The following is a 13,608-nucleotide window of genomic DNA, read 5'->3' on the forward strand; positions in this document are numbered from 1 at the left end:
TATAAAGTAATAAATGTTTAGTTTAAGAGAATGCTTAATGAACAAATTTTATTACTTACTGGAAAATCATTGAAATTGAAAGCCACATATATTTACATAAAGTACGTGGCATCTGAAAGAAATCCAAAGAATTTTGTTATTAATTTCCTGTGTTGTTTACATGTGTTAGAGCTATGTTTATTCCAGAAGAATCACTCACTAGGAGTGATAGAAATCAAAGTGCAAACTGGTTTATTTTTCCCAGCAACTTATTAAGAACAGCAGCAGTTTCTTGCGTTAGATAGATGATATGCAACAGACACAGATATTTTTCTTCAAATATATACACAATAAATGAGAAAATAAAACAATGTACAGTCAAGTGAGTTTTTTATTAAACTAAATAAAATTAAAAATTAAATACCATTTTTGCAACCTTGAATTTTTACTATTAATTCCAAAGGTATTGAATAAGTCACAACACAATTTACAGTGCAATATTTAGTGTATGTTTCAATGACCAAATCCTTATATAATGAAGCACTAATCAAGATAATAGAAACAAGTGTTTCATTATGCTTTCTTAAGAACATATGAATTAAAAAATCAATATAAAATCTCTTTAAAAAATCAAAGACAGTAGAGTTTATAAAGTCTTCTTTTAAAGATGGAAAGGAACATATATTTTTATGACAAGTTGCAACATGTTAAAATAATTTCTCATTTTTCACATTTGGTGTGAAAATTATCCTGCATATTTCTTAACCTCAGACCATCTCCCTTAGTTTTGACTTGACTGTAGAAAGCAGCTGGCTTTTTAAAACCAGCTATGAAGGAAGTTACTCGTGTCCTTTCCTTAGCTCCCAGTCCTAACTCCTCGGTCCTTAAGTCTGCAGAATCTTCCTCAAAAGGGAGTTTTGCTATAGACTGGGTACAACAGTGCAGGACTGATTTGATCCACTTGTGGGCCTGAAACAAAAGAAAAGAAAAAGAAGAAGGAGTGTGTGACTTTTCCAAGAGTACATATTGTAATCCTTGGAACCAGCACTTGCTTGTTTCAGTAAAGGCAGATATGGCCACGAATCCTTGAAGAATGAGTCTTCTAACACCAGATAAATAGGTTATATTTGTGTTTTACTGTGCAATATGTGGAATCCCTCTTTTCTTTATCATCTGCCAAATGTTTCTGCATTTGGAGTTTGTCTTGCAACAGCTCAGATACTCTGACAATTTAAGGATTGAGTGCTCACACCACCAGTGTGAGCGCAACAATCCCTCAGCTACCAAGGGGCTGGCTGAGCGCTCCAGTCTCTGCACGTGCAAGTGAGACGTAGGGGGATGATGCAGCCACCCTCCCAGGATGTAAGCATGGAGCTCTGCTCACTGTGAGAAATTAGGATTTCTGTCCTGCCTGGGTGCACAAGCAAGTTTCAGAGCAGAGGCACGGGGGCTCCAGATCCCCGCGGGGGCTGTGTGTGCCTCCCTGGAGCAGTGTCTGTGGTACCCCTCTGCAGAGGGAGCAGAGTTTTCAGCCCTACTGCCCTCCAAACCCAGCTCTGCTGTGGGAGGTTTAACACTTACTTAATGAGGACTATGTGTGTGCATACATATGGATGTGTGTATATCTGTCTACACATACACACAATATAAATTAACTAAACATGTTACTAGGATACATCAGGAAAACCACATCCAAACAAAGAGTCCAATATGGAAAAAGCTATTAAAAGATCCCAGCATTTTAGCTGGTTGTCTATAGGAATAAATACGATTACAGGATACCAATTTTACATTTTGTCCTTTTCCTAATGGCATTTACGAGAGGTGTTGTCTTCTGGGGTTAAAGGAAAGATTGCAAATGAGCAAAAACAATTCTGATCTTTGCAAAAACTCGATGCTTATAATTTAATTTCCCACCTCAGGAAAACTTGGTGACGAGCTCCATAGTGAAAATTAAGTCTATCACCTTTTTTAAATGTACAAGAGGCCTCAACAGGATCCTGAGCTTTGTCCATAGAACTTTTAAAAGAAATGCAGGAAATAACAATTATAGTGCTCAAGATCAGAATACCCACACACAAGCTCGGTACTGAAAGATAAAGATAGGCATGAAGTTTATAATCTCCTTTTCATCACAATTTTCATTTAGACTGACTAGCTAGCCTAAATAATTCTGCTACTTCATCTTAAATACAAAGACCCTGATGCCTCCTCTACCACTTCACCCAAACTCTGCATTCTATACATAAAGCTGTGAAGACAGCAAATCAGCCAAAGTACCAGAACTGTGCAAACCAGGTTTCTATAGGAAAAAATATCTAGGAAGTTAAAATGTTATCTAAAAAGAAAAATGTGTTGCAAATGTAGACTCTCAGCAGTAAGTGACACAGGCCTGTGACTTCCCTGGGCACCAAACCTGGTCCCAGTCCCATGCCTCAGGTGAGATGATGCTGTAAGAGTTGGCATATCCACTATATTCAGGCTGATAAGTGTGCAATTTTTCTGGGCTAGACCAAATGTGCTGTCCCCAGACACTCTGAAGTTTTAGGGCACATAATTAACTGCTAATTTAAATGGCTCTAGTCACATAACTAAAAGTCTATGATTTTTTTTTCTAGTCATGATTTTCCAAATTGGAATTCCTCTTGGAACTGACTTTGAAGTCAGTAACAAGCCTCCCATTGGGTTTAATGCAAACAGAATCAGCCCTCACTGGAGTTTTTAGTGGAGAAGAGAAAAACATTTTTCCTGTTAAAAGATTTTCCTGTTAGTACAAACACATAAAAGACTTCTCAAAGTTATAGTGTTAAATATTTTAATGTCTTGCCAAACCTCATCAATTCTCATTGTTTAGCAAAACTGGCACTGACATTCTGAGTTGCTAGCTATGGCATTTTCTGCATATTAAGATCAATAATATGCTTTACAAGGAATAAAGGGTTGTCTAATGAAAAAAGTCTTTTAAAAGTCAGGACAATTCCAACTGCTATGAATGATTATAAATTATGTGGTTATTTTTATTGGGGTGGGGTAGGGGGTGATTAAGGCCTTGGGCACATGAACCATACTTCTCCCACTTCCCTTCCTTACCAGAACTTGTACTTTCCAAAACCTCCCCTTATTATCAGCTGTGTGAATTCTAGTTTTAATTGCCAGTATAAGGCGCTAGGTTTTCTGTTTTAGCACCAAGCCTGAGTTCTTAAACTATTTATTGGAATAAATCTCTTTGACAGGCTCTAGTGACAGGAAGAAGGATTTGGTTCAGAAGGAAGATTTGGTTTCAATTTGTTTGGTTCAAAGGTCTCGAAAGTTGTGCTTTTTGGACTTTATGCTCTACTCTCTATTCGAGCAGCCTCAGCAGATAGTAGGTGAATGGGTTTGGGGCTTCGAATTCCTTCATCCTAAGCAATGCAGGTGCACATTCAAAGGCCCCCTCACCTGTGCTGAGTTTGTCCTGGCTCCACAAAGACTGTACATGAGGCCAGACTAAATTACAAGGACTTTTTTTCAAATGTTAAGGGCAACATGAGCCCTGAAGAAGGAACCTAGGGACAATGAGGAGCCACGGCGAGGACATGACAACATCTGTGGGTGGCAGAGGAGATGGCTGCACAGAGCCTGCAGGATTTGCCCATGAGGACAGGTGTCTGGCATGTGTGTGCAATCCCTGGGGACTCCAGCTGCAGTTAGCTCATGCCAGCAATGCCTCCATAAGTAGAATCCTGCTCTGCTGCTTTTGAGAACATGAGCTTCCAGACACATGGGCACAGCTATGCACTGTCCTTACCCAGGACCAAGAAGTCCATCACCAGTTTATGCAACTCAAAGAAAGCAGTCAAGTTTGGATCTTTTCCAAAACATTTACTGCTTAAGACTGACATATCAGAGGCTTAAAAACCTTCCCTCCTTTTTCCCCTTGGGAACAAATCTTTCCATCACTTTCCTGAAAACATCTCAGCATTGTCTAGGTCTGTCAGGAATGTCTGCCCAGCTTTTAGTCTTTTCTTGCATTGAGGGGGGTGGAAAGTAAGTATTTTTAATCAGAAACTGAAAAATACTTTTTTATATATAGATATGAGGCTCTGGGGAACTTATTCAGTTCCTTAGGAGTAAGGTTAAACTTCTACTTCTCATTCTGTGTAACAGTATACTGATGTCTGGATAGAAGCCGTTCTGGTGTTGCCACAGGAGAAGGAAAGAGGGACTGAATGATCAATCATGATATGGAGATTAGTGCAGCATCAAGAGAAAGAAAACTATTTCTTATCCCTGTCCTTTAGATGCCTGATATTATGTAAGCTACACACCACAGTTGAGGGAAATGTGGCTGTGAATTCCCTAAAGCAGAGAGATGAAGAAGATGGACATTGCCATCTCCTTCGATGCCTAGCATGCCTAACAACCTGCTCTGAGAAATGGGACTGCTGGTGTCACAGTGTTTCATGCAGACCCCTGTTTGTGTGAGCATGGATTACATGTGCACTGCCAGAACAGGCTCCTTGGGGAGGAGATGTGCTTTGTCTGCGAATCCTGATGGGATTAGGTGCGAGATATGCGCTTAGCCCTGTCAAGACCAAAAGGCTTCAGTGCATGTGTGGAGCAGAACTTCAGGCATCTTAGTGGCTTCCCTGGTGCTGGGGGAGTTACTTGGTAAAGACATGATGATATGAAAAAGATAGTCTAAATTTAAACACCAGATTTCCACCCAATCCCCAGTGTTGTTCTGTTTGTGAGCTGGGCTTGTGTCCCAGTTAAGTAATAGGAGCTTCCTAGGTGTAGACGGTATGAAGGATTGCAGTGACTCCTTCTAAATGCTGTGTCTTGGAATCTCTGCAAAAACTTAAAGATTTACTCTAGATTTGTTATGGCAATGAGAAATGAGTACACATACACATATTTAGCATTTATTGTAGTGTACTGCAGTATGTTAATTGATGCTCGCAAACAGATTGCTTTTTGTTTTTTGTAACCTCTCAATATAACAGGGTGTGAATGAATAAAAAAATTTTAAAAATATATAGAAACAAATACTCATTAAAATGTGTTGCATATCCCCAGTTTCCTCCTAAATCAGAACTTTAAAAAACCCAAAATGTTTATAAGAATTTTTTTAATCTTTATGCAGAACCGAATGGTCTTAATTCTATTTACCATCTCCGCTCTGTTTTCCAACAGTCCAAAGCCATAAGATCCTTCTCCATTCCCCATTACTACCGATGTCAGATGACTCCAGACCTCGGCAGATCACAGGACAGGTCACATGCAGTCATTAAGCAGGGGTAAAGGAGTATCCATCAGATTCTTGGACTTGAGGTAGAGATATTTGCTGTGTTTGGCTGAATTAGATGTCGGCTGGGGGGATGTAGATGCAGAGAAAGTCAGATACTGATTGCAAGGGATGAGTTTGGAAGTGGACTTTGGATTGACACCTAATTTGTACAAGAAAGTAGCAGGAGACGAGTTAAATCTGTAGAGGCCCAAAAAGATAATTAAGACCACCCTGAATGACAATGGCTACTAATTTGCTGCAAGTCACTGTATCCCCATGGAAGAAAAAAAGGAGACTGGCAGCTCCCCAGGCCCACTTTGAGAAGCTGTATGTATGTCGTATGTATTCACAGCTCATCTCTATAGGTCCCTGCTGCTTCTCTATGGTCCCGTGAGGGTGCTGGGGAGCCAGGTCTGATAGGGCAGAAAAACGCCAGGAAACTCGTTTTGACAGAAAAGTCTTGCGAGCCTCCCATGTGTGCTCCACATTGTCTATCTTGCGTGCCCTTTGATGTCGGCTTTGGCTGGTGGGAAGGCGTGAGGCCAGATCCTCATCCCGGGATGGGGCGTGCCAGCCCCACACACCCACCGCAATGACAGATGACACCGTACAGCCCCAGGTGAGGATCCAACCTGTTCCCAGCACACAAGGCAGCCTTTTACGCTTTTCCCTTCCATTTTTATTTTTATTACCCTTTTACTGACTCCTTTTTTTATCTTTCATTTTTATTTCCCTTTTAAATTCTTCTTTATTTTTAGTATTTTTTAATTTTTCTTTTTTCTTTCTTTTTTATATATATTTTTTTTCCCCTGCTAATGACTAGGAGTTTGCTCTGTCGCTGCAAATGAGGTTATTTCCTCCCCGAGTGAAAGACGGTCTCAAATTGCTGCCTTCCCGGTAGACGCAGGTCAGGGGCTGCCCCGGAGAGGGGCCGGCAGCAGTGCCCGGCGGGGAGCTCACCTGGCCGCTGCCTGGCTCGTACCTGCTCGTACCTGGCCTGAAAAGCAATCCCCACCTTCCTGCGGGAAGGCAACAGCTCTGAGCTTCCAGCTCCCTTGGCTGCAGGGGCTCGGCAGCTCCCTCTGCCCTGCTCTGCGTCCTCTCTCGGCTCCTCATGCAAGGCACCGACGGGGAAACATTAATAATAAATATGGTGGGGGGGTCTCCTGTCCCTCCCCCTCTCCCCTCCTCATTATTTTTGTCCTTTATTTTAACTAAGTAAATGAGTCAGATCTAAAATCATTGCTCTGATGTGTTACACGGTGACTTCACAGAAGATTATTAAAAGGGGGGATGGACGTATGCGTTTATCCATTATTTTTGTCTACAACGTACACTTATAAGAGAAAAGAAAAAAAAAATCGGCAAATTCCTGCTCTTCTATAAGGAGTTTTTTGAAACCTCTAGACTGTGCCACGCGAGTTTTGGAAACGAATTTAAAGCACGTAAGTTTTGCGAAAAAGAACTCGAAGGAAAAACAGCCTCTCTTCTGTGCGGTGTACGGAGGAGAGATCTCATCCTGTTTGCCCACTGTCAGCTGGGGGTTCTCTCCTTCGGACTTTTATTCTTTATTTTTTCTTGGGTCCTGAGGCGGGGTTTGGTGTCTGCTCGTAACGCCAGGCACCTCTTGCGTCTGCTGATAAATCGCTTTCTGTGGGGAGGCGCCGGAGGGGACACCGCGCTGTGTCTCACAGCAGACACTTGTGTCTCACTGCCCCACCTCTCCCGAGCACGGGGCAGCGTCAGGGAAATCCTGTCCCTTCCCCACCGGGTCAGGGGAGGGGGGCTCAGCCCCGGGAGGGGGAGCCTGGCAGACCCCTCCTCGAGGTCCACATCCAAAGGACACTGTTATCGCACCCCATCACACCACATCGCCCATCCTGCCGTATCAGCAAGCCGGAGCATCTCAGTGAAGTTCCCACCTGCATTTATGCATACAAGTTGATATGTGGTCACATATATATCGTGTATTTGTGTATGATTTTATATTTTTAATATGCAAAATGTTTATTTAGATAGTCTTCAGCTTGTGTTGCTTGCTCGTAGATCTGCAAGCGCATGAAACAAAAGGAAATTGAGGGACTAGCTCACTAGTCTTTAAAAAGGTAACTAAAACAACCAAATATATATTCGACTGTAATAATTAATAGTTAATTAATCGTATATGTGCGTGTACGCACACGCGGGAAGGAGCCACGCCGCACAGGGAAGCACCTGGGGCAGGGGGTGGGAAGGGGGATGCGTTCGATCCCACCGCTGCTGCTCAGGTGGGTGTGATATTCGGCTTTAAACACGAGCTCGGTTCCTTCCCATCCTTCCCGAGCCTCTGCAATGCGGGCGGCAGCACACTGCTCCCGGAAAGGGGAACAGGAAAGTGAATGTGCCCTGCGGGCGGGGGTGGCTGTGCTGGCACACGGGGAGCCTGTATCCCTGCATCCCTGCTGCCGCTGTCCCGTGTAAGGCACGGAGCTGGCAGCTGCGGGCAGCAAGCGGTGACAGCTCCCCGCGGGGTACAGCTGCTGGAAAGGCCCGCCCCGGACACCTGGCTGAGGTGCCCGCCGCTGTCGTTCCCGGGTCTCAATGCTCTCAATCTCGTCTGCAAAGAGTATCCTTTCCCTGAAGGTCCTCCCAGCTCTCGGCTTGGCACTCCCATGTGCTATTTAAATAAATGGTACCGCCGAGATGAAACACACTCATGGCCGGGATGGGTACGGTTTGCACCTATCTCAGGGCTCCGGCCAGCAGCAGGCCGGGAGGAGAGACCCTTGGTAGTTACACCTGAGCGGCGAGAGGTCTGCACGGCTTGTGTAGCACAGCCCAGCGCAGGTCCCTCCGTTTTGACAGGACTTAGAAGCCTGCCGAGGCCTGAGGAACTCAGGGAGGAGGTAGCCCCCTCCTCTACGGACATCCGCCCTGCTGAGGTGGCCGAGGGCTTGGGGTGTTCGGATGGGGCTGGGTGGACACGGGGAGGCAGCGGGAGCTGGACACCAGCGGGCAATGGGGGTAAGGCAAGGAGAGGTGGGAGAGCTGCCACTTTGCGAGCACAGCCCTAGAAATGTAACCCGGGTGAGACCCCGCCGGTCCCAGGAACTCCGGGGAGAGGCTCCAGCCGGCCAGGACCTGCCAGGGGGGCTGTGCGTGTCCCGAGCAGGGACAGGACAGCCGGGGAAATCTCGTCCTCCGCCTGGGAATCAGCCTCCTATTCCCGCCTGGGAATGAGCCTGTGCCTCGGGAGCTGTCCTGGCACCCGCAGTTCCTCTCCGTGCGGAACACTCCGCGGCCAGCCCTCAGGGCATTTTCCGACGGTGAGGGGAAAAGCCTAACCAGGGACACCAGGAGTGTCCCTCCAATGCGCGTTAGCGATGGATTTCCCTCTCCCGCCACAAGATTTTAACGGGGTTTGAACGGAGAGCAAACGCCAAGATGAGGGATGCTGCTAAGCTCACACGGCTGAGAGTGTTCGCCGGGGACTGGAGACGATCTAGCTAAAGGTACATCCCGCACATGTGGTGCCCACCGACCTGGTGTCCCAACCTTCACCGGCATTACCACAAATTGAAAGCTGATTTTGAGCTAAGGGGTGAAAGAAGAGGCGCATCCCTGTGCCTGGAGGGCTGGAGGGGAGAACGGCAACTCTGGACTCCAGAGATACTCTCACTTTACGCCGGGGACAAGCCTTTTGCTTTGTGAAGACAGACACGACAGACAAATCCCTTCAGTCTCTGAATGACAGCCTACATGTCCTACTGCTTGGAAGGCTGGGCACAGCTGGCCTGACCGCCGAACATTGCAGTTAGGTTTTCTGGGTGAATTTTGTGCTTTTCAGAGACAAGTGCTCTTGCTGCGAGCTGGGGAGACCCCAGCCGAGCGGTTTTCCTGGGGACGGTGTAGGCAGGTTTGGAAAGGAGTGGCAAGAAATCTCATTCGGCATTTTCCAGCGATTACTTCACTGGGAAAATAGAACTGGAAACGTTCCCCCGATCGGCTCTTTCCTGCGTCGCGCGTTCGGTTATCGCATGGTCCCTGTGAGCTCAGGGAAAAAGAGGCCCTCTCGCTGCCCTTGGCCTTGCGGGTGAGTGGAGGCGCTGGGGCGAGGTCAGCTACCTCCGGAACGGAGCCGAGCGGAGCGGCTGCTGCCCTCCGCCCACCTCGGGGGCACCGCCCGCCGACTGGGGCGGGACCGGCAACCGGGACGGACAGCGGTGGAAGGTGTAAGGCTAAACCAAATCCGAAAAATAACCCCCATAAAAAAAAAAAAAAAAAATCAAGAACAAAAAACCCCCAAAACAACCAAAACAACCAAACAAGAAAACGTTAGCTACAGGTAAGATCCATTCCGGCTTTGATACACCCCCTCCTCCCACCCTCCCCCCCGCCTCTCCTCGGCTCCATGTGGCTTCCCTGCCGTCCGGAGGTGCTGGTTGCAGAGCCCAGGCCGCATAGCTGACCCCAGCCAGCTCTCCACGCCTGGAGACTGGCATCTGAAGTATTACCCAGGGAGCTGGAGCGGCTCCGGCAGTATCGCCCCGCTCTTCCCCAAAAGGTATCCGGGGAATCCTTTCCCTCCCTTGCCCGCCGAAGCCCTTTCAAAGAAAGTTATCCTGAAGTAGCCTAAGTACGAAGCATCCGAGGAATTTCCACCGGGGAAACGAGCGCTTCCCGCGGGCTGGCGGCGCTTCCCGTGCTGCGGCCCGTCCTGCCCGGGGGCTGGGGGCCGCCAGGCGCAGCAGCCCCTGGCGGGGCGTACCTATAGGCATGGAAGCGTTTAGCGGTTTCGGCGGTATTAACTCCTAACAGGGTGTGAAAAGTATTGGGGATTGAAAAAGCTGTGGGAAAGTGGATTCTTTCCAAGTCAGGCGGGCTGGAGATTTTCTCTGCTCTACTGGCGGACACCTTGTGTTGCTCCTGCCGCAGGGGCCCCCCGAGGAGCAGCCCCTTCCCGGCGGCTGGGAGCCAGACAGCCCGGCAGGTGCCGTGTCCCTCGCAGCTTGACCGTGAGATTTTATGGGGGGAAAACACGGCATCGCGTTTTGCCACCAGCCTGCTACCCCTGTCACCCTGCCAGCGCCATGTCGCGGGGCGCGGGAGATGCCGCTCGGTGGTAGTAGCTCTTCACAAGGGAACCCGGCCTCGCCAGGCAAGGTCTTGCCATCTTCTTTTGCTCCGGGAGCTGAGGCTGGGCCCTGCTCTGCCCCCAGTCGCCGCCCCACACCCCTGCGTTCTTTCATCCCAGCCTCGCCGCCGCAAGCGGCTCTGCGGCACAGGCACCGCCGGGCTCGCAAAGGCGCCGGGATAAAGGACTCCTCTCCCAACAACTTCTTGTCGGGTTTTACCCCCTTTCTAAAATTTTCTCCAGTATATCTGGGTTTCTTTTTTTAAAGGCTGAAAGGTCCAGAAAATGATCACGGTGCAAATATTTCAGACCTGATCAAATTGAACCAGTCGTTAACACTTGTTCTAATTAAAGCGGATATTCACATCGCTGGCCCGGCCCCCCCAGAAGAAGCATTACGACATATAATGTAATATGTAACCTGCGTCCACACTCAAGCTCTACCTTCTCGCGGGGGGGAGGTAGGGAGGAAAACATCGAAAGTGGAAAAATAATCTTTAACCTTGGGGCCAAAAATATAAGAATAATGATGATGATAATGATGATAATGATTATTATAAAGATGATGAGGATGATGAGGATGATAATAATAATAATAATAATAATAATAATAATAATAATAATAATAATAATAGTTGGTTTCTCTTTGCCATAGAAGACAGCAGATGGCCAAGAGTTAGCTTCTGATGACCTGCGCTCGCCCTGACCATGGCTGCCCCGGGGAGAGAAGGCTCCGGCGCTGCCGGCCTTTCTCTGTCGCCGCCCGGCCTTCTCGCTCGCCCAGCGCCGCCCCTCGGTTCGGTGGCCCGCGGGTCTCGGTGGTGGTGCCCGAATGTGGGGGGGTGAAGCCGCCTCCAGGAAGGATCCTTCAAGGGCTCCCCGGGAGGGAGCGGTGCGGGGCGAGCCTCTGGAAGGGGAACCGAGCGTCGCATCGCTTACCTGGCTTAGGCAAAAGACACAGAAAGAAAAACCCTTCTCTGGAAAAAATAAGTACAAATCCTTCTCGAGCACTCCCGGAGCCGCGTCCCCAGTGATGCACTTGGCCAGCGGAGGGGAAAGGCACCGGCGGCTGCTGCAGCGCCGAGCAGGGCGGGAGCCGCCGCAGCGTCTGGCTCGCTCAGCGTTTCCGAGAAACCCCGGGATAAAATGACAGGCTCCTTCTGTGGAGAAATCAATTTCTAAGCATCAGAGAGAGGTTTTAAACAAATAAGATAAACTAAAAAAAAAAAAAAAAAAAAAAAAAAGCCCCTCTCCGACCTGTGATTGAGAGACAGTTAAAAATAATTGCCCCTGTTAAGAGACGGGAGACCAGGTTACAGGGAAAACTACCTTCTTTCAAAGCCCGCTAATGGCCATACGATTCATTAGGTTACTTAATCCTAATAACCTTGCTAGCATCAGTCCCGGTGACCCAGCCCATTAAGCACCACCAGCGAAACCCTATAAAACAGGCAAGGGGAATGTCCAACATCTGAGCACATTTATTAACATTATGTTCCTGAGATAACATGCCTCCGGCTCCCCTGCATACTGCTGCGGGCGGGTTGGGGGAAGAGGGAGCTCTGTTTTCGGAAGGGCTGAGCACAGGACCGGGACCCCGTGAGGCGGATGGCTGGTCCCACCGTCACTATCATTCACGGTCTCCCGTTCTCCCTGCTTTCCTCGCCCGGCCCCCGTCTCTCCAGCCAAACAATAGCTACATTTGTGGCGAGCATTTTTTCCTTCTGATTAAACCCAGGCCAACCAATGGCAGCCAGAACGAAACAAAACGCAGAGGGTAACATTTCGATCATAAACGGGAGTTAACAACTCAAAAAAAAAAAAAAAAGGGGGTGGGGGTGAGAGACAAAAAGTCTCCCTTGCACCGAAACGTGCTAGTGAGTCATTGCGGTATCACCCTCCGTGAAGGAGTCGGCTGAGGGGGAGAGAGGGAAAAGGGAAGTGAGGGAAGCAGCAAGGCCGGTTCCTCCCGTGCCTTCCAGAGCTGCAGACAAACCGGACGCCTCCTCGGCATCCCCCTGCCAGGGTGAGGTCTCTGTAATTTACGACACGCGAGTTGTTACGGTATCTGCCGCTGCTCGGAGCGGGGCTGCTCAGGGCGCAGGCACATGCAAGCGATTAGAAGAGCGAAGGGCTCTCTCTAGCCGGGGAGGGACCTCTCCCAGAGCGGCTGTCACCCCCTTCCTCCAGCCCTCTCAGGGCAGGCAGACCCGCTCCGCTCCCGGCTGGGGATGGCTCCCCGCAGCCGGAGTGAAACCCCTCCCAGGATCTGCAGAGGAACAAACCATCTTCAGACTCTGTCTCTCTACAATCCCCCTACCAACGCTCCTTCGTTTTTCCTCTCCATTTCTAGAGAAGAATGTGCCCAGAGGCAGCGGACGGCGTTGTTCTCACGCTGGCCCCGCGTTAAGCGATGCCTGCCCGGGGTAACGAGGGCTCCCGGCTACACGGGTGCCAGGCTCCCCACCCAGGCAGCAGCGAGGGGCCGGGGGGCAGGAGCCGCCGGGATAGCGCCCGGCTGAGTCGAAGCTGATCAGGCGGTTCAGCCTCCGCAAAGAGCTGACGTGACCCCTCGCTATTTTCGCAATAGTTTTAACGCGCTGACAGAGATGAAAGAAAGAAAAGTGACGGGGAGGGAACGGCAGAGCCCTGCCGAGCTGCCCATTCCCGGTGCTGCCGGCCCTGCAGAGGGTTTGCCGGTGATTTACGCTGAGGGCTGATCCTGCAAGCCCTCCTCCCCTGGAGAAGTGTCCTCAGCGTTCATCGGGGTGCCAGGGGCACCGACGGCTGCGCCGCAGTGGGGCTGGGGGCGAGGTGCGCCCTGCGCCCCTCCCACACCTCCGCAAGGGACAGCGATCCTGTTGTTAAAGGCTTTTGTCTCTTTCTTTTTGTTTGTTTTTCCTCAAGGGGCATTTTAACACATGAAGTGTTGCTTCGGCTTGGAATTTGTCATAACAGGAGGCTGCTTTATTTATTGAGTTATTAGCAACAATATCCCGAACATAGGGGAAAAAATAGGGCGATCGAGGGGGGGGGGGGCAATAAGAGAGATAGAAGAAAAGAGAGAGGAAGAAGGTAGTAGAGCGAGACAGAGAGAAAGCGAGAGATAAAGAGGGAAATCTAGAAGAAAACAAGAAAGAGGGGAAAGAAAGAAAACAATTAAACGAGAACTCAGGGAAGAGAGGAGAGAAAGAGGGAGAGAGAGAGGGAAGGAAGAGAGGAGAGAAAGAGGGAGAGAGAGAGGGAA

General features: G+C 48.8%; 1 protein-coding gene and 2 long non-coding RNA genes across 7 annotated transcripts in view; 1 reads left to right on the top strand and 2 right to left on the bottom strand.

The window, feature by feature from the left end:
* Window positions 1-354: 354 nt before the first annotated feature.
* Window positions 355-13,608, bottom strand: part of LOC117244272 — a 20,341-nt gene continuing 7,087 nt past the window's right edge. For 2 of the 5 annotated variants that reach the window (XR_004497028.1, XM_033513800.1), the window contains one exon: window positions 355-948. Coding sequence is in view for 1 of the 5 variants with exons in the window: in XM_033513800.1 (XP_033369691.1) it covers window positions 700-948 (249 nt within the window). In the remaining 4 variants the exon portion in view is untranslated. Of the gene's footprint in view, window positions 949-5,130; window positions 5,963-11,300; window positions 11,382-13,608 lie in introns of those variants that run through there. The other 3 variants (XR_004497029.1, XR_004497027.1, XR_004497026.1) reach the window with 3 other exon arrangements.
* On the top strand, window positions 6,862-11,475 carry LOC109022616. The gene is made up of 2 exons (XR_002001672.2): window positions 6,862-9,572; window positions 11,017-11,475. It is a non-coding gene; the product is annotated as an uncharacterized LOC109022616 (long non-coding RNA).
* LOC117244273 lies at window positions 11,426-11,767 on the bottom strand. The gene is made up of 2 exons (XR_004497030.1): window positions 11,691-11,767; window positions 11,426-11,521 (listed from the first exon to the last, which is right to left on the bottom strand). It is a non-coding gene; the product is annotated as an uncharacterized LOC117244273 (long non-coding RNA).

Source organism: Parus major, chromosome 4, assembly GCF_001522545.3.
Source record: "Parus major isolate Abel chromosome 4, Parus_major1.1, whole genome shotgun sequence".
Taxonomy (NCBI): domain Eukaryota; kingdom Metazoa; phylum Chordata; class Aves; order Passeriformes; family Paridae; genus Parus; species Parus major.